Source organism: Hoplias malabaricus, chromosome 18, assembly GCF_029633855.1.
Source record: "Hoplias malabaricus isolate fHopMal1 chromosome 18, fHopMal1.hap1, whole genome shotgun sequence".
Lineage (NCBI taxonomy): Eukaryota > Metazoa > Chordata > Actinopteri > Characiformes > Erythrinidae > Hoplias > Hoplias malabaricus.
The window spans coordinates 4,970,716-4,997,494 of record NC_089817.1 but is presented as its reverse complement, the minus strand read 5'-3'; the positions used below and the strand labels follow the sequence as shown (position 1 = coordinate 4,997,494).

The window sequence follows — 26,779 nt, the reverse complement described above, 5'->3', positions numbered from 1 at the left end:
TACCACTACTAACATCAAGGAGAGTGTGTACCCAAAGAAAAAGTCCCACAAACCTGTTGTTGTGGTATAAACAGAAAGCCATGCTGTTGTTACAGTAGACGCTAAATCCTCCCAGACATTCTCCTGCATATGTTCTGCTCTGGTTTTACACTGAGAAAGTGTTATGTCTCGATGTAGAAAATGTTAAATGTACCTTTTCAAATAATACTACTAAAACAAACAAAAACAAAAGGGTTCTACGTACTGAATGCTTGAACCCTAAAAAACCTCAATAACCACAGTTTCCCAAGCAGTGGAGAGTACACACACTTTAACACATACACACTGCCTGCAATAATAAAGAGATATATATTATCCATACTCTTTTTTGTATTTTTAACTGTATGTAAAGGCAGTTCAAGAGATTTTACTGTAATTTCCTACACCTTGACATGAGTGTTCCTACAGGACCACGGGGCAACATTAAGTAACACGACACTACGTAAAGAGCAATAGGGCAAACGTTAGTGCAGAACGCAATACAATACATACAACTAATACAGAGCAGCAGCACAGACACAGTACACAGTACTGAACATATTACTGCACATAGAGTCGGCTTATAACATCCATGAACTCTGCTGAAACTGGTAGAAGAATATGAATACTTACAGCATCAAATACTGAGGAAAATCAGTAAGAAAAAGCCAGGCAGAGTGTGACCGAGTGGGGCTGTGTGTTTGGGGAGGTCAGTTCAGGGTTAAGGCCTGATGGCCTGGGGAAAAGTTAGTTGCACAGTCTGGCAGAGACCGCCTGGATGCTGCATTAATATCTGACAAACACCCGCAGAAAAAAGTATATATAATTAATTCATTCATTCATTGGAAGGGGCGCCAGTCTTTTACAGGGCAACACACAGGGAGAACATACCACACTCCTCACAGAAAGTCACCCGGAGGAAACCCACACAGACACAGGGAGAACACACCACACTCCTCACAGACAGTCACCCGGAGGAAACCCACACAGACACAGGGAGAACACACCACACTCCTCACAGACAGTCACCCGGAGGAAACCCACGCAGACACAGGGAGAACACACCACACTCCTCACAGACAGTCACCCGGAGGAAACCCACGCAGACACAGGGAGAACACACCACACTCCTTACAGACAGTCACCCGGAGGAAACCCACGCAGACACAGGGAGAACACACCACACTCCTCACAGACAGTCACCTGGAGGAAACCCACGCAGACACAGGGAGAACACACCACACTCCTTACAGACAGTCACCCGGAGGAAACCCACGCCGACACAGAGAGAACACACCACACTCCTCACAGACAGTCACCCGGAGGAAACCCACGCAGACACAGGGAGAACACACCACACTCCTCACAGACAGTCACCTGGAGGAAACCCACGCAGACACAGGGAGAACACACCACACTCCTCACAGACAGTCACCTGGAGGAAACCCACGCAGACACAGGGAGAACACACCACACTCCTTACAGACAGTCACCCGGAGGAAACCCACACAGACACAGGGAGAACACACCACACTCCTCACAGACAGTCACCCGGAGGAAACCCACAGACACAGGGAGAAAACACCACTGAATGAATGAATGAATGAATGAATGAAGTGCCCACACAGCTGCCGTGTTTTAGTTTACTTTACTTCTAGAAAATGACTGTGATGACGCAACACATTTTATTTAAATGTGCAACCACCTGACACATGTAAATCAGGTGAATTCAAAGTGTCTTCCACTGCCAGTGTATTTCCCTTAGCTTCAGCGTTGCCTCTGATCACACCTCTCCTGTCTGTCCAGAATGTGTGTTTGCTAGGTTCTATGTCTCTATGCTTGGTGCCACATTTGTCAACGTCTTCTGCTTTAAATAAACTGGATCCTCCTGCTGTGAATGAACTGTTCCAGTGGAGATTCACTCAGAAAGAATGGCTTTTTAAAAGAGTAAAAGTGCCAGTGGGTATTAATCTTAAAGAGACTCCAGGTAAAAAGTGGTCCAGCAAAATCAATGTCTTCATGCAAGACAGAAGAGGAGGGTAGTAACTGCATGTGATCAGTTAACATCATGAGTTTAAGCAGTTATAATTTCTAGCATTTTTAAATAATAAAATAGTTATACTCAATATTTCTGAGGAAGTTAATAAATGATTTACTTTAATTCTATTTATGTCATTTACCTTTAGTCACTAATGCTGACTGATGGTGTTGAGTTGTTGTGCTGCTTTGGGTTTGGGTCGTAGGCTTGACTCTGAATCTTCAGCTTTGCAGTTTTACACAAAAAAAATGTCCTACACACTTTATATCATGTGCTAACAGATGTTGAAAGTTCTAAGTCCTTCTACTAATGTGACAGAAAGGTGGAGAGGGACACTGACTATGGTGGTCTCATTGCTAGTCATATTCAGTAAAGGACTTAACATCTGTCACCTCCGTCCCACCCCGGACTCACACTGAGCATTTTATTGTTGTCTCTGCTCTAACAAACCTCCTCCATCACGACAGCTCGGTAATTAGCTGATGGATTGGAGCAGGTGTTTTAAAGTTTACAGAACTGCACTACACTCAGGGACACATTCTCAATAAAACATTTGTTAGAAGGCATTTATAGAAAAGACAAATACACAGGACATAGCATTTAAAACAAAACAAAACCAGATTCAGATCAGAATATTTAACCCACACTTGGTTTCACTAAAGCTACGGGTCAGTCAGAAGTAAAAGTAAAGCTAGCTGCACCAGTTAGCATAATGTTAGCATACACAGACACATAGCAACATGGAAATGACCGTCTTCCACTGGTAGCTAAATACATTAGCACTGTAGGATACTCTAGGACTGATTCTGTTACAGGAACAGGAAAAATCCATATAATCTATATATATATATATATATATTATTTGTCATATCCCCAAAAGGGCACAGTTACAGGACAAGGAAATATTTTAAATTCAAATTTTAGCATTTAATGTTTACCACAAAAAATTTGCAGTAGATATTTTTACATTTTTTAAAAAACGAAATACAGAATTGGAACAGTGATACGAGAGAGAGAGAGAGAGAGAGAGAGAGAGAGAGAGAGAGAGAGAGAGAGAAAGAGAGAGAGAGAGATTTTCAACCTCCATTTAACACCATTTGGAATGGAAATCAAATTAAATTGACTCCAGTCGTCTTAAATGATCAGGCAGTAAATGTTCCACTGGCCGTTAAATTTAGGCTTAAATTAAACAATGCTAAGTCTGATAATGCTAACACTGCGAACGAGAGCTCGGGTATCATTTAGCATGACAACATGATGATATTACAAAGTAAAAGTTTTTAAATAATAATATGGCTACGTGATTATATCATTCTCATAATTGAGGGGTTCCCAGACTAGGGATTAGGATCCTTTTTAGGGGTTAACCTTTTCACAAAAGAGTTAAAACTGGGACAATGACAATGAATAAACGAATAAATAAATAAATAAATAAATAAATAAACACATTGTTATTTGGGGTCATGAAACTGTCATAATTTCCAGTTGGTAAAATGTAATGAGTAAGATGGCTGTGTGGCAACCAAGGCAACCACGCTAGTCCATACTCATAAAAGCCCTTGGGCAAGATTCCAAACATTGGTCTACATCTGTAACATGTCAAGAACTGTAAATAGCTCGGGTTTAAATATCAAATTAATTGAATGTAACCATCCATTTGTGGTGATTTGTCCCAAAAGCTTAAAAAACCCTGCCCCATTATTGACAAAAGTAAACAAAGTAATAGTCATTTCTTTCAGTGTAGGTTCCAATAATTGTTAGACACACGTTTATAGTTTCTGTCCAAAGAACTAGCATTTCTGTCATGATCATCATGGCAACAGTCTAAAGGATGCACAGCATTGCACTGCTAAGTCTGCAAAGTAAGTGAAGTCTCCTTGCAAATGAAAAGTTGCAGGGTCCACCCTTTCGTATTAGAGCCATTGTCCCTGCCATTTTTTTAAGAACAGCTGCAAAGAATAAGGTAGTCCCAGGCTATTGAGCGACTCTTTCTGAATAGAAGGCCTTTGTGCAGCAGCCCAGGAGCGGACAATAGAGTATGATGCAATGAGACAGAATAAAAGAGAGCAGGTCCCAGAGGACCCTGACATGCTCAAGGCAAACACAGTCAGATACTGACACAGCAGTGAGGGGCAGGGGTTATGAAGGCAACTGCACAGAGGAGACGTTATAGAGCCTCTTGAAAAAAAAATTGAACACTATCCAGACAGGATTGTTTTCCCTATAGTGTCTAGATAGATTCAACCACGAAAGTTCTGCTAGTAGTCAGGTCTTCAGGAGCAGGACCTAAGGCCTTACACAATAAGAAAGTGACTCCTACTCACACAAGGGAATCACATATTCATTTAAAGTGGATGGGACCTGTCTTGTTAGAAAATAAGACTGACCTGTAGACCTCCTGGAATGTGGTGTTGAGTGGTACACTAAACTTTAGTCCATTACTTTAAGTTCAATCACAGAATAGCAAGCCTTTATTTGAACTGTTTAAACAATCAGTAAACGCAGTGACTCACCTTCATAGCTGGGGTGAACTCGAGGTGCGTATGATCCGAACTGGATCAGGACGGGGATGTCATAGCCCTGCCGGACCCATTCCACCACATACTGGAGGGCTGATGAACTGTCAGCTGGAGCCAGACCACACTTCAGTAAAGCTGAACCCCCCTGTTTCCCCAACAATGTCACTTCCGCGCCACCGGCTACACCTAACATGACACAGAGAGGGGATTAGCACAAAGAAACTTACAAGGCACTGTTCCTGCAATTGATTCAAAACAGCAGTGTCGTTTCGTATTATTTTATTTGAAGTTTCATTCTGTGGAAAGTGCAGATTCAAAAATTCTCTCACTTGTGTGTGTGTGTGTGTGTGCATGCATGTACTCACCAAAGTAGCAGCCCACTGCAGTAATGATGAAAGCAAGTGGAGGAAGCCCCTTCAGTGCCATGGCAGACAATCAGACAGAATCACGTCTCTCCATACCTGCAAAAATATATATATAGAATTATGAAGATTTTCCTCCTTTACAACAAACAGCCATTGACCAGCCAGGACCCGACTGATGTCCGAAATTTGCCAGTTGTGAGCGTAATGTAGCTAATCAAAGGAAATGTATACCCTGACTCAATCCCTGCCCAGTTGTAATGTGATCTTTTATAGACATGCTTGTGTACTTTCTGACAGTCATACTCTAATCTAAGAAAATGGGACAGTACACACAGCAGAAGTCAAAGCAGTTGCGGCAGCCATTTTGAAAACTGAACTTTTCATACTTCAACTGTTTGTTTTGAAATCAACTCCTACAAGCCTCTGTCTCTGATTGTTAAGTTACATAATCTAAATACAGTGATCCCTCGTTTTTCGCGGGGGATGCGTTCCAAGTCCACCTTTGAAAAACGAATTTCCGCGAAGTAGAGGATATTTTTAATGTATTTAACGAGTATTTGGACTTTTAAAACCTTCCCTGTTACTGTTAACAACCCACCCTTTGCATTAAACAGTCGTTCTATAATGTTTTTCAGCTGGAACTACATGTGATATCCGACCAGTTTCTTTAATAGAGTCATTCCTAAGCTGTGATTTAGCGTCAGTAAATTTCACTCGGATGTGGACATGAACAACACGTACTGTACGTAAGAAATACTTGTAAATGATATATTTTGTCACCTACAGGCCCGGTCTAACACATGTAAATAATAAAAGAAAATACTTTTGGCTATTCATCTTTCAAGGTTTTCCTAGATTTTCCCTCAATATCCGCGATATAGCGGCCATACGCCCCCTTGAAAATACCCGTGAAGTAGCGAATCCTCGAAAGATGAACCACGAAGTAGCGAGCGCCCAGTAAACATTTAGCCGTTGATTCAACGTTGAAATAACGTAATGACCGCCGTCTAATCAATGTTCTCTTAAGGTTGAAAATGAAAGTTAAAAAGACGTCCAAACACAGACATTGAAAATACGACTATTAGACGTATTTTGGACGTCCATTGACGTTATTAATTGGTCCTGAAATAAATGACTTGTATAAAACGCATTTTGGACGTCCACTGACGTTATCGATTGGTCACCAATTAACTTACTTATTAAGAGGGAATTTGGACGTCCATTGACGTTTAAAATTAGTCCTTGATGGACAGACTACTTTTAGACCTATTTTGAACATCCAGGGATGTTCCTTGTTTACTGGGATTACTGTACTTATTTCTGACACAAGCATATTACTATCTATGTAAAGAGGATCAAATCCGGTAGCATAGTAGCAACGTCCACCTTGAAACCAGAATTAGGCCTAACTCATTACAGACTTGCGTTGAAGGTTTTGAGTAATATCAAATACTCTAAGTGTATCAGGTGTCTGATATTGTATGACATATTGTGGTCTATAAACATGGACATTATGCTGTGCTCAAAATATAGCTAACACATAGCTAAAAATGGTAGTAGCAGGTTATTTGAAGTCCATGAAATATTAGTGAACGATTAAAGCCATGATTCCCCAGTTTATCACTGTCTGACATACACCCAAAAATCTGTAATTGGTCTTTTCAGATGCATACATTCAAACGTTCTCGATATTTGGAGAGGCTCAATTAGCTTGTTGGTTCTTCATTGCCAACTTGAAAACATCCCCACTGTCGTAGCCCTCTGTTCTTTGTCTTGAGCAGGAGTACAGTGAACCCAGATAACTGTACAAGGGCTTTTCTGTTACTGATTTGAGAGCCTAATCTTAGTGAGAGACCAGGCTAAGCCTACGTGCCTACACAAACTTCCTGGCTAAGTCCCTAATACGGTGTCAAAGAAAGTAGTGTAAAGTGAAGACTAAGCTGCTGAGAAACACAAGGTGAAAGCAGAGATCAGCAGTTGATGCCCAGTGACTCAGAGCTGTTTAAGCTAATAATACTACTGCCCATATTTATCCAGCCAAAGAAGACGAGCACAATTAAATAGAGTGTGTATTGGCTTCATATGATTTCAGTTATTTGTAAATGAAGGTGCATTTGATCTGTTCAAAATGACACCTTTTTGATGAATGTAAATGAATCATAAATTATCAAAATGATACAAATAATACAGTGTAATTCAGCACAGTTCAAAAAGCATGGTTCATGTTCATTTCATAGAGAACTTTAACTGTTCATAATAGTGATTTTAGCTCTCTAAACACATCCCTGAGCCCCGGTCCTGTCCCACTGCTCGACTTTAATGCCAGCTTAGTGCTTTCAGTGATTATGGTGTAGTAGGGAGGGGGATATACTAACGGCTCCCAAAATGGACTGGCTGGACATATCACGACTTTGGATGCGTCTCTGCTCATGCAACTGATGAATTTTATTGTTGTTTTTGTTCCATGCTCGCTGTTAAATTGAATACTGTTTGAATATAAAGGTATATTTCAGTGCATGAAAACGTTTTATGACATAAAATCGCACAAAAATACACGTCTTGTTGTGTTTTTTAATTTTTTGGCCCAGTTTCTCTCTTTTTTCAGAGGAAAAAAATCTGTTCCATCAAACGTCATTACCGTTTTTTTCCTATAAAGTTGGTATAATGTTGGACAAGATGTAGTTCTTGTGATAATACCATGTTTGACTTGTGAATGGGTAACACCACTGTTCTTCATACAGCAGGGTTCAATTCTCTCTCTCTTTAACGTCAATAAAATATAAAGAGTATATTGTGTTGCGTGCGATGGTCCATTTTCAAATATGAACACAAAAGCATTTAAAATATGCCACAAAATCCTGTCAATCACACACAGAATAAATGATTTGCTCTGAGGGATGTTAGGAGCTATTGCTCATATTTCTCAGAACATAGTCTTCAAAAAGGCAGTGTTTACGTGTAGGACTTTGGCCTTCAACGCTGCTGTAAATTTTACAACAACTCTGAGAATATCTGTCAGAGAATATCTGTGACATCACCAGCGCAGCCAGATTAAAATAACTCTCACAGGACCAGCTTTACCATGGCATTTACATCATGATACATACATTTTATTTATGCATTTCTGTATAAGAATGAGTTCAAATTCAAAGTCCTCTGCATTAATTTACACCGCGGTTTGTATTTTATGATTTAGACATTTTTATGATTTTTTTTCTTAGTAACACTTTCTAATAACGACGGTGGTTATAAAACCATCTGAAATCTTCATTACCTCGTATAAATCTTATTAAACCCGTCCTGAAAATGTTTCTGTAATAACTTCAAAAGGGATGCATGGTGGTTGCAAGTAGAAAATCCAATGCTGATACTAAAAAAGATCCATTTTGCTAAGAAATGCTAAGAATTTGACAAAAACAATGCTAGCGAGAGTGAAACTAGCAACCACTGTTTGTCATGTGTTTGTTAAAACCTGTGTCATGGCTTTCCTTTATTACTACTGAATATTAATATAAAAGTTGCTGTTGTACTAAGACAGGGTTGGGCTTATCTACTGCACAATTAAAGAACAGCACAATTGCAGTTGAAGGACGTGATTAACAAACCCTTAGGTATTTGTTTGGAGAAAAGGTCAATCATTAATAATAGTGCTTTAAGTGTCTGGAAAGAGGCAATATTGACCTCAGAGATGGCTTTGAGCTCAAATCAGGAAGATATCTGTGAGGAAACCAGAGGGATTTCTACGAGAATCAACAGGTCACAAAAGCAATAAAGCAATAAACCACAGCTAAATAGAAGGGACACTTTGAAGCTACATGAGACTCACAAAAGCACAAAGCAAACAGTAGCATGCCTTTTCTGAGCTGCTTGAAGCTGGTTTCTCCACGGTAACCGGCAAGTTTGTTGTATACAAGAAAACATTACAAACACAGAAGCTAACCTAGGCTAAGCGGGTTAGCATTAGCCACCAGCCACATGTGCATTAAAGGGGATGTAGACGTCTAAATGTTGGCACTTAACCCCCACTGGGTTCAAAAACTGGTTGCTGCTGACATGGGCTTAGATTTAATCAGAGAAATGGGCACGCCATTGATTTTTTGAGGCCATGGACCCTAACTAATTTACCATCTTCACAGTGCCAAGGCGATTTGACCTTTCAGAGCCCAAACAGATGCTACAGCCAGATGTACACAAGAAATATCTCACATAACACAGATTACTGCCCAGAGATCACTTATTGTCCGCAAGATTTGACACAGATTTGTACAATCTGAGAATTTCCCCAAGAGAGGGGTGTGACGCTGACTAAAGGGATTCCACACAATATTTCACATCAGAACAGATCGGATCCCAATGACAATCATCCTTTTCTCATGAAGAGATGACCATGGCCTTTATCCACCTACAGACACGTAGGGAGGGGGAGTGTACAAATGCATGCAGTGGACTAGAGGATATTCCAAACATGAATGAGTCTACGATGACCGACAGAGGTCAGACAAATGTGTCTCAGTCCTCTCAAGTCTATACCCTCTGTGTAAACAGCCATTTGTCACGTTCTATTGCTTAAATAAATAATTAGGGTCTTTAGGGAATGAACAAACTCAAACTGGTGATTCAACTACTCACTTGATTATAATACAACAAAATAAATCGATGTCTTCTTGGCCAGAATATGTAATAAATGAATAAATGACGTTCTAATGCTGTGTAAACAGGTTCTTCTGTCACATCTGGGTTTTCAAAATGGCTGAAGTGAATCATGGTGAACTCATAAGATGCTGAACCCAGATCAAGGTCACAGTGAGTAAAAAGTTGCAAACCAAATGAATGAATGATAAGGTACTGAATCGTTTTCTTAAAAAAAACAATGAAATCATTGAATTGTCACAGGGTCATTCACGAAGGGGACTGCCAGCTGTTATCATTTCAAGGAAGTGCTTCTCCTGTGAGTGTGTATGAGTGTGCGTGTGAACACCAAGGTGTGTTTCATTTATGAGTGCGATGTGTGCAGTTAATCATCAGGATTTTCATTTAAAGAAGGTTTTGTCAATATTAAAAATTTGAAACAGAATTTTAATCTTGCACTGAATTGACGGCAGCGCCCTGTAATGAACGTCAGTCAGTGACAGATGCTGTAAATAATGTATGCTGAAATTTAGAAAGTGTTTTAAAAGTCATATAATTGTTATTGAAACATTTTATATTGCAATAAATATTGATATTGTATTATTGTCCAGCCCTAAGTATAATAAAATTAGCTTTTAAATGACCTATAACTCAGCAGCATGGTGGCGCTCCAGGTAGGGTCGTAGTCACACAGCTCCAGGGACCTGGAGGTTGTGGGTTTGATTCCGGCTCTCTGTGAGGAGTGTGGTGTGTTCTCTCTGTGTCCGCGTGGGTTTCCTCCGGGTGACTGTCTGCGAGGAGTGTGGTGTGTTCTCCCTGTGTCTGTGTGGGTTTCCTCCGGGTGACTGTCTGAGAGGAATGTGGTGTGTTCCCTCTGTGTCCGCGTGGGTTTCCTCCGGGTGACTGTCTGTGAGGAGTGTGGTGTGTTCTCCCTGTGTCTGCGTGGGTTTCCTCCGGGTGACTGTCTGTGAGGAGTGTGGTGTGTTCTCCCTGTGTCTGCGCGGGTTTCCTCCGGGTGACTGTCTGTGAAGAGTGTGGTGTGTTCTCCCTGTGTCTGCGTGGGTTTCTTCCGGGTGACTGTCTGTGAGGAGTGTGGTGTGTTCTCCCTGTGTCTGCGTGGGTTTCCTCCGGGTGACTGTCTGTGAGGAGTGTGGTGTGTTCCCTCTGTGTCCGTGTGGGTTTCCTCCAGGTGACTGTCTGTGAGGAGTGTGGTGTGTTCTCCCTGTGTCTGCGTGGGTTTCCTCCGGGTGACTGTCTGTGAGGAGTGTGGTGTGTTCTCCCTGTGTCTGCGCGGGTTTCCTCCGGGTGACTGTCTGTGAGGAGTGTGGTGTGTTCTCCCTGTGTCTGCGTGGGTTTCTTCCGGGTGACTGTCTGTGAGGAGTGTGGTGTGTTCTCCCTGTGTCTGTGTGGGTTTCCTCCGGGTGACTGTCTGTGAGGGGTGTGGTGTGTTCTCTCTGTGTCTGCGTGGGTTTCCTCCAGGTGACTGTCTGTGAGGAGTGTGGTGTGTTCTCCCTGTGTCTGCGTGGATTTCTTCCGGGTGACTGTCTGTGAGGAGTGTGGTATGTTCTCCCTGTGTCTGTGTGGGTTTCCTCCGGGTGACTGTCTGTGAGGGGTGTGGTGTGTTCTCTCTGTGTCCGCGTGGGTTTCCTCCGGGTTCTCCGGTTTCCTCCCACAGTTCAAAAACACACGTTGGTAGGTGGATTGACAAAGTGTCTGTAGGTGTGAGTGTGTGAGTGAATGTGTGAGTGAATGTGTGTTGCCCTGTGAAGGACTGGCGCCCCCTCCAAGTTGTGTTCCTGCCTTGTGCCCAATTATTCCAGGTAGGCTCTGGACCCACCACGACCCTGAACTGGATAAGGGTTACAGATAATGAATGAATGAATGACCTATTACTCTAGTTCAAATTTGATTTTACTCTTTTTTACTACTACAGAAACTACCATGTTTTATCTTATAAAGAGCGTAAACAGTATTATACAGAGTCTGATCTTGAGAAGTCAATGTAACATAGCATTAGTATCAGCACTGAGTCACAGTAGAAATGAATGTGTGTTTTTATAGCCATCGTTTCACCTGCTTTTCCAAAGCAGACCCGAGAGCTTATGTTATTTCCACAGAAGTAAAATAATAAAAATGTAATATATTGTGAAATATGCAGCAAGAAAATTATACACAAAAGGCCAAAAGTTTGTAGACAAAAATGAGTTAATTCAACTATTTTAAGATGCTCCCATTGTGCACCAACACACACGCAGCTTGTATAATCAACGTAGGAAAACTTAGAATAAAATGGGATGCTCTAAAGCACAAATGCATGAGCCAAAATTCACCATACCTAATGCTATGTGTCAGCTGGAGGGGTATAAATCCAAGCAACAGTGGTCTAAGGAGTTCTCAGGACTGATGGAGCTTCATCCCATATGTTTGGTATGAGCTGGAGCTGACCTCACTCAGGTTCTCCTCACAGTGCTGTTCGATCTTCACAAAAGAGTAGAGCTTATTACTGCTTTACATCTTAATATCCTTCATTTCTGTAGAAACGTTCAGTGAGGGAATGTCCACAAACCTCTGGCTAAAGTGTCTTTCTAACGTGGAGCTAACTGACATCAGTCTGGACACTAACCCTGGGAGAAAGAGAGGCTGATATAAGCAGCTTTGGGATGATCCATCACTCTGGAATGATCCTGGCTTTTCTGCGACTGCCTGCAAAGTCCCAGAGCTCAGTGTCTTCTCCTCAGAAGTGTATCAGCATCAACAGCAACACTATACACAAATACTATACATAACCACATTGTGGTTATTAATTAGGCTTCAATTTCACACACACACACACACACACACACCCTCAATCACTTCTGCCATAATCTACTGTGCCACCTTTTAGCCAGACTGGCGAAGGCTTGTTATAATCTGTGTTTTGGGTCGAGGCCCAATCGTTTGAGAGGATCCAGGTTTAGTTAATAATAACAGCTTCATAAATGTTACATAAATTCAGGTTCAAACCCCATGTTTGTAGAATACTGCATGGTTTATTCAGGTACAAACGACTGACTCGTCAAATTTAGTTTTGCTAATATTTCTGTGGTGCTTATATATTTATTAATCTATTTTATGGTGGTGGATCATTCTCAGCGCTGCAGTGACACTGACGTGGTGGTGGTGTGTTAGTGTGTGTTGTGCTTGTGTAGAGTGGATCAGACACAGCAGTGCTGCTGGAGTTTTTAAACCCCTCAGTGTCTGGACTGAGAACAGTCCACCGACCAAAAACATCCAGCCGACAGCGTCCTGTGTCACTGATGAAGGACTAGAGGACGAGCGACACACACTGTGCAGCGACAGATGAGCTACTGTCTCTGACTTTACATCGACCAATGAGGGAGGAGTGTCTCACAGAGTGGGTTTAAAAACTCCAGCAGCTACTGCTGTGTCTGATCCACTCATCCCAGCACAACTGGTGAAAGGGTGGTAACAACGTATGCAGAGGTCTGTAACTTTAGATGTTACAATGTTAGAGTGAAGTGGAAGTACATTTAGGAGTAAAACAAGTGCATCATGATCCAAACATCTGTTAATATGATCTTTAAAGTCTTTCTAAAGGAGAATGCACTTGTTCAGAGGGTTACTGTTGAGACCCAGTGGCATACTGTATCACCATAGCTCCAACAAATATAGACAGTCAGGTCACATCACACTGAATAATGAACGTGAATAATCATCAATTATGACGTAGGTTTGATGTACTGAATAATGTTAGTGGTGTACTCACGTGTTAATGATGTTAATGGACACTCAGAACATCCTCGTTGGGGGGTTTTAACATGAAAAAAAATTAATCCAGATCAAAAACTCCGTCCACACAGCGGCGAATTTACAAATCCAGATAAACACTCTTCAAACCCGAGGTTCTCCTTCAGTCCTCCACCCGCTCCACACTGAGAACACAGCACTGCAACTTCGAGCGGGTTCAGCACTCTGAGACAGCCCTCAACAACCTCTCTCTCTCTCTCTCTCGTTTCCTCCTCCCCCTCCCTTTGCCTCTCGCGCGCGCTCTCTGTTCATTCGACGGGAACGCGCACTCACTCACACATAATTAATTCGGTTTAAATACAAAGTGGGGACTTGGTGTCATGGATGTCACGTGGTATGTGTTTACTTTAAGATGCAGATTTACAAATACATCCCACACACCATTAAAGTAAAATATATATAAAATATAAGTAAAAGCGTGTCATATTTAAGTGATATTGTTTTGTTTAATACTAAATGCCCTCCTCCAACACACACACACAAGTTTGTTTTGATGCACTGTGGGGACATTAGACTATTGGCAACTTTATTCATAATCACTATTAGCCTTAACCTAACCCTGGCATTTAAAACAACCCAAAATGTAAAACTTACATTTTTGGTCCTGTGTGTGTGTGTGTGTGTGTGTGCAAAAACATCCATGTATCCACCTCCAGCTGACCACTGAACAGAGCAGCAGAAAAAGATACATGAAAACAAATAAAAAAGCAGTGAGGATAATACACTCCCTCCCTATTCTGCATAAAGCTCTTGAGCCGAGATAGTGAGTGTGAGTGAGCGAGTGAGTGTGTGTGTGTGTGTGTTTGCAGAGGGAAATACACAGATTAAAGTCACTTGTCTTCATCATTTTTTTATAAAGACTTGTTCCAAAGAAGGGTGGCACGGTGGTGCAGCAGGCAGTCACACAGCTCCAGGGACCTGAAGGTTGTGGGTTCGATTCCCGCTCCGGGTGACTGTCTGCGAGGAGTGTGGTGTGTTCTCCCTGTGTCCGCGTGGGTTTCCTCCGGGTGACTGTCTGCGAGGAGTGTGGTGTGTTCTCCCTGTGTCCGCGTGGGTTTCCTCCGGGTGACTGTCTGCGAGGAGTGTGGTGTGTTCTCCCTGTGTCCGCGTGGGTTTCCTCCGGGTGACTGTCTGCGAGGAGTGTGGTGTGTTCTCCCTGTGTCCGCATGGGTTTCCTCCGGGTGACTGTCTGCGAGGAGTGTGGTGTGTTCTCCCTGTGTCCGCGTGGGTTTCCTCCGGGTGACTGTCTGCGAGGAGTGTGGTGTGTTCTCTCTGTGTCTGCGTGGGTTTCCTCCGGGTGACTGTCTGTGAGGAGTGTGGTGTGTTCTCCCTGTGTCTGCATGGGTTTCCTCCCACAGTCCAAAAACACACGTTGGTAGGTGGATTAGCGACTCAAAAGTGTCCGTAGGTGTAAGTGAATGTGTGAGTGTGTCTGTTGCCCTGTGAAGGACTGGCGCCCCCTCCAGGGTGTATCCCCGCCTTGCACCCAATGATTCCAGGTAGGCTCTGGACCCACCGCGACCCTGAACTGGATAAGGGTTACAGATAATGAATGACACTGTACACACAGGACGCACCAAAGGACTTATGCAGCAATAAAAGTGGATTATCCTGGCGATAAGTGTGTTTTGGTGAGTAAAACACTACATGACATTACAGTACACACCCTCCTTAAACTATAACCATATTCTTAGCTGTGGGACTCAGCTTTAGTAATACACACCAATACAAATACGTGTAGTGACTGTACTGTATTCTCCCCCATGCCCTTCACTCCCAGTGGAATTGACACAAACAGTCTAGTGGGTAAATAGATATGTAATCACATTTCACTTTACCCTCAACACAAAGCACTGCGTCTGTGTTTGTGTGCGTTTATGGAGTGTTTATGGCCTCCATCTCTCTCTGTACTTTGTCCTTAATTCCTGCTGTTTGTGAAGGAGGCCGTGGAAATCACAGCGAGGATTAGGGGCAGATGGCGAACTATCAGATAAAATTAATAATGTCCGATGAAATTATTTGAGCAGCCACAGAACATTGACTAAAGCAGACTTTATTAAAAAGAGACTTTACTCCGACACATTTGCACTTCATCAGGACCCGGAGATCTGTACCGTTCACTACAGAGTTTAATATTCAGTTGTTATGAATATGACATAGAAATGTATGAGGTAAATGACAAATACAATACAGTGAGGTCTATCAGAGCACCAGTCCATTATATATAAACATACTGCCATGGACTGGGTGTGTTCCTGCCTAGCCCCGAATATTTCCATGTAGGCTCCTGACCCACAGCACTCAGGAGCACTTTATAGTCCTACAATTTTCTCCATAGGGTGGCACTGTGGCGCAGCAGGGAGTGGCGCAGTCACACAGCTCTAGGAACCTGGAGGTTGTGGGTTTGAGTCCAGCTCCTGGTGACTGTCTGTGAGGAGTGTGGTGTGTTCTCCCTGTGTCTGCGTGGGTTTCCTCCGGGTGACTGTCTGTGAGGAGTGTGGTGTGTTCTCTCTGTGTCTGTGTGGGTTTCCTCTGGGTGACTGTCTGTGTAACAAGGAATGAAGGACAACATTGTAGCATTACAAAATGCTCCTGTACGGACAGTGGAGCTGAAAATATGGACAGTGCACGCAGACACAGGGAGAACACACCACACTCCTCACAGACAGTCACCCGGTGGAAACCCACGCAGACACAGGGAGAACACACCACACTCCTCACAGACAGTCACCCGGTGGAAACCCACGCAGACACAGGGAGAACACACCAGAGTGTAGAAACAAGAAGGTGGTCATAATGTTATGGCTGGAGTGTGTATATACACAGAATGAAATGCCACAATCACAAACAACATGGCCCATATCTTAGTTGATTTCTAACTCCACTGATCTCAGGTTTTATGGAGATGTATGAAAAGTGTTAGCAGAAGAACGTAGGTAGATCAATAAAAAAAGAGTAAACGGTTCCAGTTTGTGTGGAAGTGCAGAGCTTGTTTCCTCTGTGTTAACACACACCTGACTCCGTTCTGAAAAACAGCTTCGAGATTCGAGTTGAACTAAGGTGTGTCTGAGTGAACTGTGGACTGTGCAGAGCACTGACCTGTGACCAAAAGTGTGGCCGAAGTTTGGAAATATTTAATAAACACATACCAATATTTCTCATATTAAAGTAGTAGACGTTGACATCACGTTATCTATGAATCAGTCGTATGGAGAATTCAACTCACTCTGGTTATTTGAGCTGTTTGATTGAAGAAAACTAAGTGAAAACATGTATTTAAATATGGCCCCCATCCCCTCCACCACACCACATTACACTGTGCAAAACCTCATTTGAGCAGTGGCACCCAAACACTCGTGTGTGCAGCACTGGTGATCTTTTGTTTACATCCACTAGGTGGCGGTAAATCGGTTTGTTGTATAGAATGAGACTGCTATACACCGACCAGCCTTTGAACTCTTTATTTTTAACTGTGAATTATATATATGTCTATTATATTATCTACAAATTCAGTTATCAACAAATAATCTGAGAATTTATCAATTAAATAATGGGACAATTACAAAGCATTTACAGCAAGGAGTCCATGTAAAGAAGAGCTGCTGGAGATATATTTAACATCCTGCAAACTGCCAAAAGATCTGCGTCACGTCATTGAGAAGGCAAGGTGTATGTTCAGTTTTACTCAATTTGTGTATACTCCATTTTAACTGGAAAATCCTGACAGCTCCACGCTTAAATGAGGCATAAATGATGAATCTCTATATTCGGAAATCATCCCTCAACAGCTCCGTGGTGCTCCAAGAACGGCTGAAAGATAAATAACTTCACTCCGCCCCCAAAAGAAAGCTTCCAAAGCAATTAACACTCTTTAAACCACTGGATAAAAACAATTTATTCTTTCAAAACAATACTGTTTCTTGCAACAATGTACACGCTATCACATGAAACACAAGAAAGCTCCTCATCGGAGCAAGTACAGCCAAATCTAGACTATTCCTTTTGGCATGTTAATGCATAGAGCTAGATAAAAACTCTGTTTTGCATAATATAGGTATATGCTGAGACTTTGGTACAAAACAATAAACGAAGCGCACGCACAAACACAAACACTGTGCAGCCCTCCTGAGCTCATGCTGTACCTCAGACCATCCACAGCTGCTTTTCCACTGAGAGAAACTGGAGGTTCACACAGGGAAAAGATACAAAGGCATGTCATGCAGCTTGGGCCATGAGTACACAGTGAGAACAGCAGGCATCCAGATACTTGGTGAGGGGTCAGAACGCTGCTCCGCGCCGGGGTCAATCATCAAAGTCCGGAATGTCATCGTAAGAGTAACCTCTGTAACCCTTAGACGCGTAGTAGGCGATCCTCAGGTGATAAAAGCCAGGCAGAAATATGAGGATCCCGATGATGAGCACGGGGATTGTGCGATCTGGATACTGAGAAACAGATGGACAACACAGTCAGAATCAAAGTACCACCCTGTGCAGGCGTCCTGGGCATCTGAGAGGTATCTGAGGCAACACACCATATGTACACATGTTTACAGAGGTTCCTACCTATTAGTGAACTCAACTACTTTAAGATGCACCTAATATTCACACAGGTGTTCAGCTGTGCCAACACATTTCATACTGTCTCCATAGAAAAGCATTCAAATGGGACAGGACGGCACAGTGGCACTGCGGGTAGTGCTGCTGTCTCACAGCTCCACGGTGCTCCCACAGTGCAAAACATCCATCCATCCATCTCATCCTCAACCACATTATAGATACTGTTATTTTTACTGTATCAATGTTTATTAGTATTTTGTCTAACGTTATAGAGGACTTCTGCCTCCTGCTTTGATTAAAACTTTCTGAACAACTGTAATTCCTCTCTAAAAGGTTTAAACATTATTGAACATAGAGAACAAGCTCAAAGACATTTAGACATGATTTATGTCTTAAAATCTACATATTCCTGCAAAAAAACATGTTTGGAGCATGTACCTAATGAATCTCTGTATCATTTAAAGTGTTTTTTCTATTTTACAGACCATATTTTTGCATGGAACATAGACATAAATGTGTAATTCCTACATGTGGTCTTAATTTGTAAGGTGTCATTATACTAAATTGGGGCTAGTGTAAGGCTGTTTATTATTAGCATACATTCACAAGTCACAAAACGTGACTTAAAATAAACCACAGAGAAGACAGATTTATTGCTGTGAGTCACATAGCGCACATCTCAATAAACCTGAGGTAATCCACTTAATCCCATTCAATGGAAGGTGCAGAGGATGCAGACATCTGTGTGAAACATAAAGGCTGAGACATGCTACTGGCTGGTGTTCAAAAGATCAATTCAGATGATTATCTCTGTCTGTGCGGGACAACTTCAGAGCTGGAAGCATGCTCATTCATTCATTCATTAATTATCTGTAACCCTTATCCAGTTCAGGATCGCAGTGGGTCCAGAGCCTACCTGGAATCATTGGGCGCAAGGCGGGAATACACCCTGGAGGGGGCGCCAGTCCTTCACAGGGCAACACAGACACACACACACACACACACTCACACCTACGGACACTTTTGAGTCGCCAATCCACCTACCAACGTGTGTTTTTGGACTGTGGGAGGAAACCTGAGCACCCGGAGGAAACCCATACAGACACGGAGAACACACCACACTCTTCACAGACAGTCACCCAGAGGAAACCCACGCAGACACAGAGAGAACACACCACACTCCTCACAGACAGTCACCCGGAGGAAACCCACGCAGACACAGGGAGAACACACCACACTCCTCACAGACAGTCACCCGGAGGAAATCCACGCAGACACAGGGAGAACACGCCACACTCCTCACAGACAGTCACCCGGAGGAAACCCACGCAGACACAGGGAGAACACACCACACTCCTCACAGACAGTCACCCGGAGGAAACCCACGCAGACACAGGGAGAACACACCACACTCCTCACAGACAGTCACCCGGAGTGGGAATCGAACCTCCAGGTCCCTGGAGCTGTGTGACTGCGACACTACCTGCTGCGCCACCGTGCCGCCCTGGAGGCATACTGTTGTGTTAAATTACCGTAACATTAATGTAGCCGGCTAAAAGCAAAGATCCGACAATGATCAGTAAAGACCCGACGAGGAACAGGAACATGGCCAGTGCGATAGCTTTGTACGGGACTTTGGGCGGACTCCTCTTGAACTGTGAAAAAATGAACACGTACAATCATGAAGATTAATACATTTTTATTTGACAAAACAAAAGAAATGTGAAGTTTTTACTAAGTCAAATATTGTATAATCACCAAACTAGACTCAAACAGCACAAAAATAAAAGTAATACCACATGGGTGTTAATTAAAGGCTAATAAAAACTGGAACGTGACCACGAAAACACTGCAGACTTCCTCACCTGTAGATCAATGTAGCCTTCATCACTGTCTGCTACTCTGGAGTATTTCACCTTGTTACCGGCTAATCCTCCGCCAGCTGAGCCAATTCGAGTGGGCATCATGATCTGTGATTACAGGATTGAAGACAGAACCTGAGCAATGTATTGAAGCTGTCCACTGGCCACTGCTGACTGTAAGTTAGATTGGGGGTCTATTCTCATTTCAGCAGTGACACCACTTACCAGCCCAACACACACAAACACACCACGTCAGTGTCACTGCAGCGCTGAGAAATCATACCACCCAACACATACCTGCTCTGTGGGGGTCCTGACCACTGAAGAACAGTGTGAAACGGGTTAACAAGGTATGAACAAATTACACAGACCAACATATGCACTACAGTCTGTGATTTTAAAGCTACAAAGTGAACCTATGTTGTCAGTGGAGCTGATAAAATGGACGAGGTGGCTTTAATGTTGTGGCTGACCTATAAAATTAGCAGGCAATTACTTAGATAGAATGCAAACACGATAACAAAACTGGGACATACTTAACTGCACTATACACGTCTTGAAATGACAGTTATACAGGTTTAGTGTTCAGTATTTAACACTAAATAAGGTTTAACAACGTCAGTGCAGTAGAGTCTGCTCAGTTAAGGCTCAAGCTAATTTAGCCTAAGAGCTAAAACCAGACAAAACACAAGGAAAGGGGTTAATGTCAGTATTAAATGAACGTGTCTGGCTACTGAAAGTGCTGTTTAAAGCCGCTGTATTCTCTCCAGGCTGCACGAAGTCAAGAAAAGCCCAGAAACAAGTGAAAATGAAACAGCTAACGAGCTACTTACTCACTCCAGAGCTCTACATTGTTTACTTCCCGCTTCTGCGCAGTGGAGACCTGGGGCTGGTCCACAAGTTAGCCGGATAGCTAAAGCCTAGTTCAGGGTTGTTCAGTGGGAATGTCCCTCTGCTCGTCTCCAACTGGACATGAGACTTTTTTTTGACAAACTGGGTCAATATTTAGACAGAATAAAGAGTTATACTCCAACAGAGTGAGAGGACAACCATTATTCTCTGACTGTATGCAAAGCTGGATAATTATTCTGGAGAACTGTGGCTACTTACAAATATTAAGTCAATATATTTGACACAGCAACGTTTAACACAAGTTAGAAAATGCACAATAATTCTGACACAGTACACATTATCTTCAGCATGGCAAAATGCTCAATGGTCCTGGGGTCCTCAGATCATTATAATTTTGGCCAAATCTCATGATTGATTGATTGGTCGATAGATAGATAGATAGGAAGGAACAAATAGTGGTAAGACGACTGTCTGGGCCAAATTGCAAAACTGTCTTCATATATAATCGACTGTGTGATCCATTACGGCTCAGTGATTCCAGGTAGGCTCCAAATACTGTGAACCTAACCTGGATGAAGAGGATACAGATGATGAATGACTAAAGGAATTAACATAAATACATTTCTGAAATAGCAACAATAACTGAATAATAAGCCTTAGGATCATATGACAAATTCTATTCCATTCATTCATTCATTATCTGTGACCCTTATCCAGTTCAGGGACGCAGTGGGTCCACCAACGTGTGTTTTTGGACTGTGGGAGGAAACCGGAGCACCCGGAGGAAACCCACGCAGACACAGGGAGAACACACCACACTCCTCACAGACAGTCACCCGGAGGAAACCCACGCAGACACAGAGAGAACACACCACACTCCTCACAGACAGTCACCTGGAGGAAACCCACGCAGACACAGGGAGAACACGCCACACTCCTCACAGACAGTCACCCGGAGGAAACCCACGCAGACACAGGGAGAACACACCACACTCCTCACAGACAGTCACCCGGAGGAAACCCACGCAGACACAGGGAGAACACACCACACTCCTCACAGACAGTCACCCGGAGCAAGAATTGAACCCACAACCTCCAGGCCCCTGGAGCTGTGTGACTGCGACGCTACCTGCTGCGCCACCGTGCCTGGCCTGAGATGATTAGAGAGGCCAGACAGTTTGGAATGAAACTTCGGAGAGGAGTAATATTTTATGGAAAAACAAATGTTAAAGAAAATGTATTAGAAATAAAATGGCACACTCTGGAGCAGCTGTCCATGTGTCTAATGTCACCTTGACCAATGCCAAGATCAATGGGTAAAGACATTTTAAGCCCCCCAGCTTTGGCCTGTGCAACAGTGTATCTGTGTTCTCTGGAGCAATGGAGCTCCATCCAATAGCATTTAGATGAGTTGGAGTAGTGTTATCTGATCCAGAACTAATCATCCAACATCAGTCCATGCTTCAATAGTGCCCCAGTAGCTGACAGCAAATCATTACAGGAATGTTCCAACATTTAATATAAAGAATTTCTGAAAGAATGAAATCCATTACTGCAGCAACGAGGGACAAACTGCCTATTAATATTCTTCATTTGAGATAAAATATTAGATAATAAATCATCACCAACCCTTTGGAAATATAATGCAGCAAGAAATGTGTGATAAATGCAGTTTTACATGCTTGAGATTGAAACGTGTTTTCACCGACGTGTCTGAATTGAAGCAGTTTAATGCTCCGCTCTTGCTGAGAAATAATTATGGAATTACTACACTTCAGTCGCACTTAGTGAAATCTCCATGTCACACGTAGACCTTACTGTTATTCAGAAAATAGGCCAATTCACATCATAAAGCTTCCTTATCTGCCTCCACTGACTCTAAAGATCTCCCCTCCTCCTCAGATCCAAATGTGCTTTAATATCACGCTGGAAATGGAGAAAAGGGAAAAGCCATTTCACAGCTCACCAATCAACCTCTGCCACTAGAAAGCATAATGAAGCCTGCTGTTAGAAAATCAGCATCTATGGCAACAGAGCTGCGTCTGTTCTGTAGCCTTTTTGGGGCAAAGGCAGGGGGGAAAATTCCTCTGGTTGAAGTACCAATTATAATTTATATCTCATGTTATTCAGGGAGAAAAGCAACTTAACCTTTAGCTTTAAAGGGCCCATACCCTACATTTTTTTAATAGTTTCTTCCTGTGATTCACTGCTGAAAGTTCGCTGTGTCATAATTCATTCATTCATTTTTACACGAGCATATTCCTGTTTCTTTCTCTTACAGTGCCTTTAAAGTGGAAGAGCGTGTGCCCTAAGACATGAAATGTATAGTAAATGTTGTGGATGTATGAATCCAGATGTGTAACTTGGATTAGGCATACTTGTGTTGTGCATATGTAGAAGACGTCTACAGAACAGGTGAGTATAATATTTATTTCCTGAACATATGTCTGTTATTATCTGTCAGTATGTTTTCTGCTCTCTTCTGATGCTGCAAAAGTACAAGGGAAATGTTTTGGAATCCATCTACAGGGGAGGGGGGCATTTATATGGATACACCTTAATAAAATGGGAATGGTTGGTGATATTAACTTCCTGTTTGTGGCTTCCAGTGTCCGTAGTTTCAGGTGCTCCACATCTCGTATATTCACAGCATAGACAATTGCCTTCAGATGACCCCAAAGATAAAAGTCTAAGGGGGTCAGATCGGGAGACCTTGGGGGCCATTCAACTGGCCCACGAAGACCAATCCACTTTCCAGGAAACTGTTCATCTAGGAATGCTCGGACCTGACACCCATAATGTGGTGGTACAACATCTTGCTTGCATAAAGAGGGAAACACATCATCATGTAGTAATTTCCCATATCCAGTGGCCTTGAGGTTGCCACTGATGAATGGCCCCACTATCTTTGTACCCCGTATACCACACCATACCATCAAGATGTGCAGCACCTGAAACTACGGATACTGGAAGCCTGTGCTAGCATTTCTCCTGCGGTGTTGCTATCAGTGTGTGAAGAGTGGGAGAAGAGGGTTGCATTGACAATCCAACACAATGGGCAGCACTTTGAACACATTTTATAAGTGGTCAGAAACTTGTAAATAACTCATGAAAGAATAAAGTTACGTTAAAACCAGCACACCATTGTTTTTCTTGTGAAATTCCCAATGAGTTTGATGTGTCACATGACCCTCTTCCCATTGAAAAAACAAAAAGTTGGATCCAAAATGGCCGACTTCAAAATGGCCACCATGGTCACCACCCATCTTGAAACGTTTCCCCCTCCCATATACTAATGTGCCACAAACAGGAAGTTAATATCACCAACCATTCCCATTTTATTAATGTGTATCCATATAAATAGCCCACCCTGTAGAACTGGCATCGCAGCAAACACATTGACATCTTTAGGATACTGTTAAAACATTCTTTAAAGTTGCATCTAGACGTTATATTGTAAGGTCCCAAATAAGTTTCAAAATCATGTTTTTAACAACACAAGACCAATTGTTCATTGCTTTGTCTCCTGATTGTCATTTTGGCGGTGCAAAAATTGAAAGTGTGAGCATGTGGTGCCCTGTCCAGGGTGTGTTCCTCTCCTGTGCCCATTGAGTCCAGGTAGGCTGTGGACCTATAAAACCCTGAACTGGATAAGTGGTTTCAGAAAATGAATGAATTAATGATGAAATGAATAAGTGAACATACATTCCCTCTGTTAGTCAAGCAACTTCCAAACTTTTCCCTCTCCTCTGAGAACTTCAAACACTCCCACTGTTGATTTGGTGAATTAATTAGACTTTGAAATGGTTTGGAAATTAGTGTGGCTTATCTTCCACTTCCAGCCAACTAAGGTAACAATTGGCCTAAGCAATCTCCCAACCGCCACCCTTCTCCTACTCTGAATAACTTAGCACAAATCAGCCCCCTCTGAATACATTAGCATGCATTAACCTACAGGTGAGGAAGAGGAGGGTAAAAGAGCATTTTCTGATGGACTAATGCAGTGTTTGCAGATTGGCCTATGCAGATGTAGATGGCATTTTTACCAAAAGATTTTGAATGTGTCCAGATTGACAACTTCAGCTCTTGTGGACACGTTGAAACGTTGCTGAAAGAGGACTATTTGAAGGGCATCATTGTGGTCAGGTAGTTATGTGGGATGAGTACATCTCAACAGTTCCAAAGTGACCGTATTTAACCAAGTTATTTGTTTATACTCAGGTTGATCTGCTAATTTTCTGATTTCTGTTTACATTTCTGGGCTGATACGTTTTATTTATTTTAATAATATTTTAAAAGGTTTGACTACTTCATTCATTCATTCATTATCTGTAACCGCTTATCCAATTCAGGGTCGCGGTGGGTCCAGAGCCTACCTGGAATCATTGGGCGCAAGACGGGAATACACCCTGGAGGGGGCGCCAGTCCTTCACAGGGCAACACAGACACATTCACACCTACAGACACTTTTGAGTCACCAATCCACCTACTAACGTGTGTTTTTGGACCGTGGGAGGAAACTGCAGCACCCGGAGGAAACCCACGCAGACACAGGGAGAACACACCACACTCCTCACAGACAGTCACCCGGAGGAAACCCACGCAGACACAGAGAGAACACACCACACTCCTCACACTCAGACAGTCACCCGGAGCGGGAATCGAACCCACAACCTCCAGGTCCCTGGTGCTGTGTGACTGCAACACTACCTGCTGCGCCACCGTGCCGCCACTACTTTGTTATTTTGAATTTGAGTCCTGCAAAGTCCTGTTCGTTTTACTGACAAATAAATAGCATTTCAATACATTCATATCTATGTGTTAATTTGTTGTATTTGGTTAGTATTTTTCTAGGAAAGGTTTAAGTCTATTCTTATGCCCCAAGTATCTCTCAAAAGATGAGTTACATGGTTTAATAATTCAGCAATGGTGTGTAGTATCGACTGATATACAAAGTTTGTGTATCCGTATTGGAACTTAAAAAATTCAGATTGGTGCATCCCTACTTTACACACCTCTAGCTCACCGTTGGCATTGGGAATGAAGACGTTAGGCTCAGGTGCTGAAGGTACCTGAATTGACTAATTCTGTCTGTCTGGATACATTCTGAAATATAGGGAATATGCAAACTTGAATATTTGGAGGCTTTTGTTGCACCTTTTCAGTTTTCTTCAAGCAGTAGAATATGTTTAATGTGTGAACTCTGAATGAACATAAGCCAATTCAATAGTTATGACATAGGACTTTGTGGACTATAAAATATTTGTATTATGTTTTGCTGTCTATTGAGTTTAAGTTCAGGAACTTTTTTTGGCAGACAATTCCTCGCTGCATTATGCAGCAGCTCTTTGCATGCATGCTCTCGTCTGGCAAACAGTTTTCACAATTTGCAAGTGCCAGTGTTGGTTTGCATCCAAAGCCATTTCCCAAACAATCCCTGAATAAAAGTGTTAAAATTCTGAGCATGCTTTGAGGCTCTGAATGTCTCTGAAAAGAAGGACCTCCATACAGAGAAAATCGGGAGCGGAGATGAGATTTACAGGCGATAACACACACACACAAACACACAGAGACAGAGAGAGAAAGAGAGAGAGAGAGAGAGAGAGAGAGAGAGAGAGAGAGAGAGCCTTTGGCACAGAAGAAAAACCTCTATTTATCAGTGTAAACATTAAAACACTTATTCCGGCACTCCGGGGACTCGGGTGCAGAGGAGCTGTCAGGGGCTTTGATTGTTCAGCCGAGTTTCATCAGGCAAAGCCAATACCGAGAAATTACAAAACAAATCACTGTGATGGATAACAAGTCAATTTAGAGAGAGAAAGAGAGAGAGAGAGAGAGAGAGAGAGAATGTAGACAGAGGGAATAGAGAAAAACATGGAGAAAGTGAGAGAGAAAAAAGAGAGATGAGGAAGAGAATGTGAGGCAGAGTGGGGGAGGACGAATATCAGAAGGAGACTAAGAAAAAGAGAAACAAATAGAGACAAAGTAAAAAAGAGGGAGTGTAAAACAGACAAGGCTTGAGTTAAAGAATGAGAAAGCAAACAATGGAGGGTGGAGTGAAACAGAGAAAGAGAGTGACAGAGGGGGAACGAGCGATAAACAGAAAGATATATTTCATACTCTGCCACAACG

At 42.5% G+C, this 26,779-nt stretch overlaps 2 protein-coding genes across 4 annotated transcripts in view; both read right to left on the bottom strand.

The window, feature by feature from the left end:
* The window catches only part of igsf9a (immunoglobulin superfamily, member 9a), a 49,471-nt gene extending 35,977 nt beyond the window's left edge, over nt 1-13,494 (bottom strand). Inside the window, exons 1-3 of the mRNA XM_066651020.1 lie at nt 13,336-13,494; nt 4,941-5,036; nt 4,570-4,761 (exon numbers count right to left, since the gene is read on the bottom strand). Of these exons, the coding sequence (XP_066507117.1) occupies nt 4,570-4,761; nt 4,941-5,001 (253 nt within the window). The 5' untranslated portion in view covers nt 5,002-5,036; nt 13,336-13,494. The remainder of the gene's footprint in view (nt 1-4,569; nt 4,762-4,940; nt 5,037-13,335) is intronic.
* Nucleotides 13,495-17,259: 3,765 nt separating this feature from the next.
* On the bottom strand, nt 17,260-20,777 carry tmem230a (transmembrane protein 230a). Of its 3 annotated transcripts, none has more exons than XM_066651271.1 (4): nt 20,629-20,777; nt 19,799-19,903; nt 19,466-19,588; nt 17,260-17,819 (listed from the first exon to the last, which is right to left on the bottom strand). In XM_066651271.1, exons 2-4 carry the CDS (start codon nt 19,898-19,900, stop codon nt 17,679-17,681), a joined length of 366 nt encoding a protein of 121 aa, XP_066507368.1. In that variant the 5' UTR covers nt 19,901-19,903; nt 20,629-20,777; the 3' UTR covers nt 17,260-17,678. The 3 variants fall into 3 exon arrangements, with proteins under 3 accessions (XP_066507368.1, XP_066507369.1, XP_066507370.1); XM_066651272.1 differs by having other exon boundaries at nt 20,633-20,675; XM_066651273.1 differs by lacking the exon at nt 20,629-20,777 and adding an exon at nt 20,093-20,103.
* Nucleotides 20,778-26,779: the final 6,002 nt, after the last annotated feature.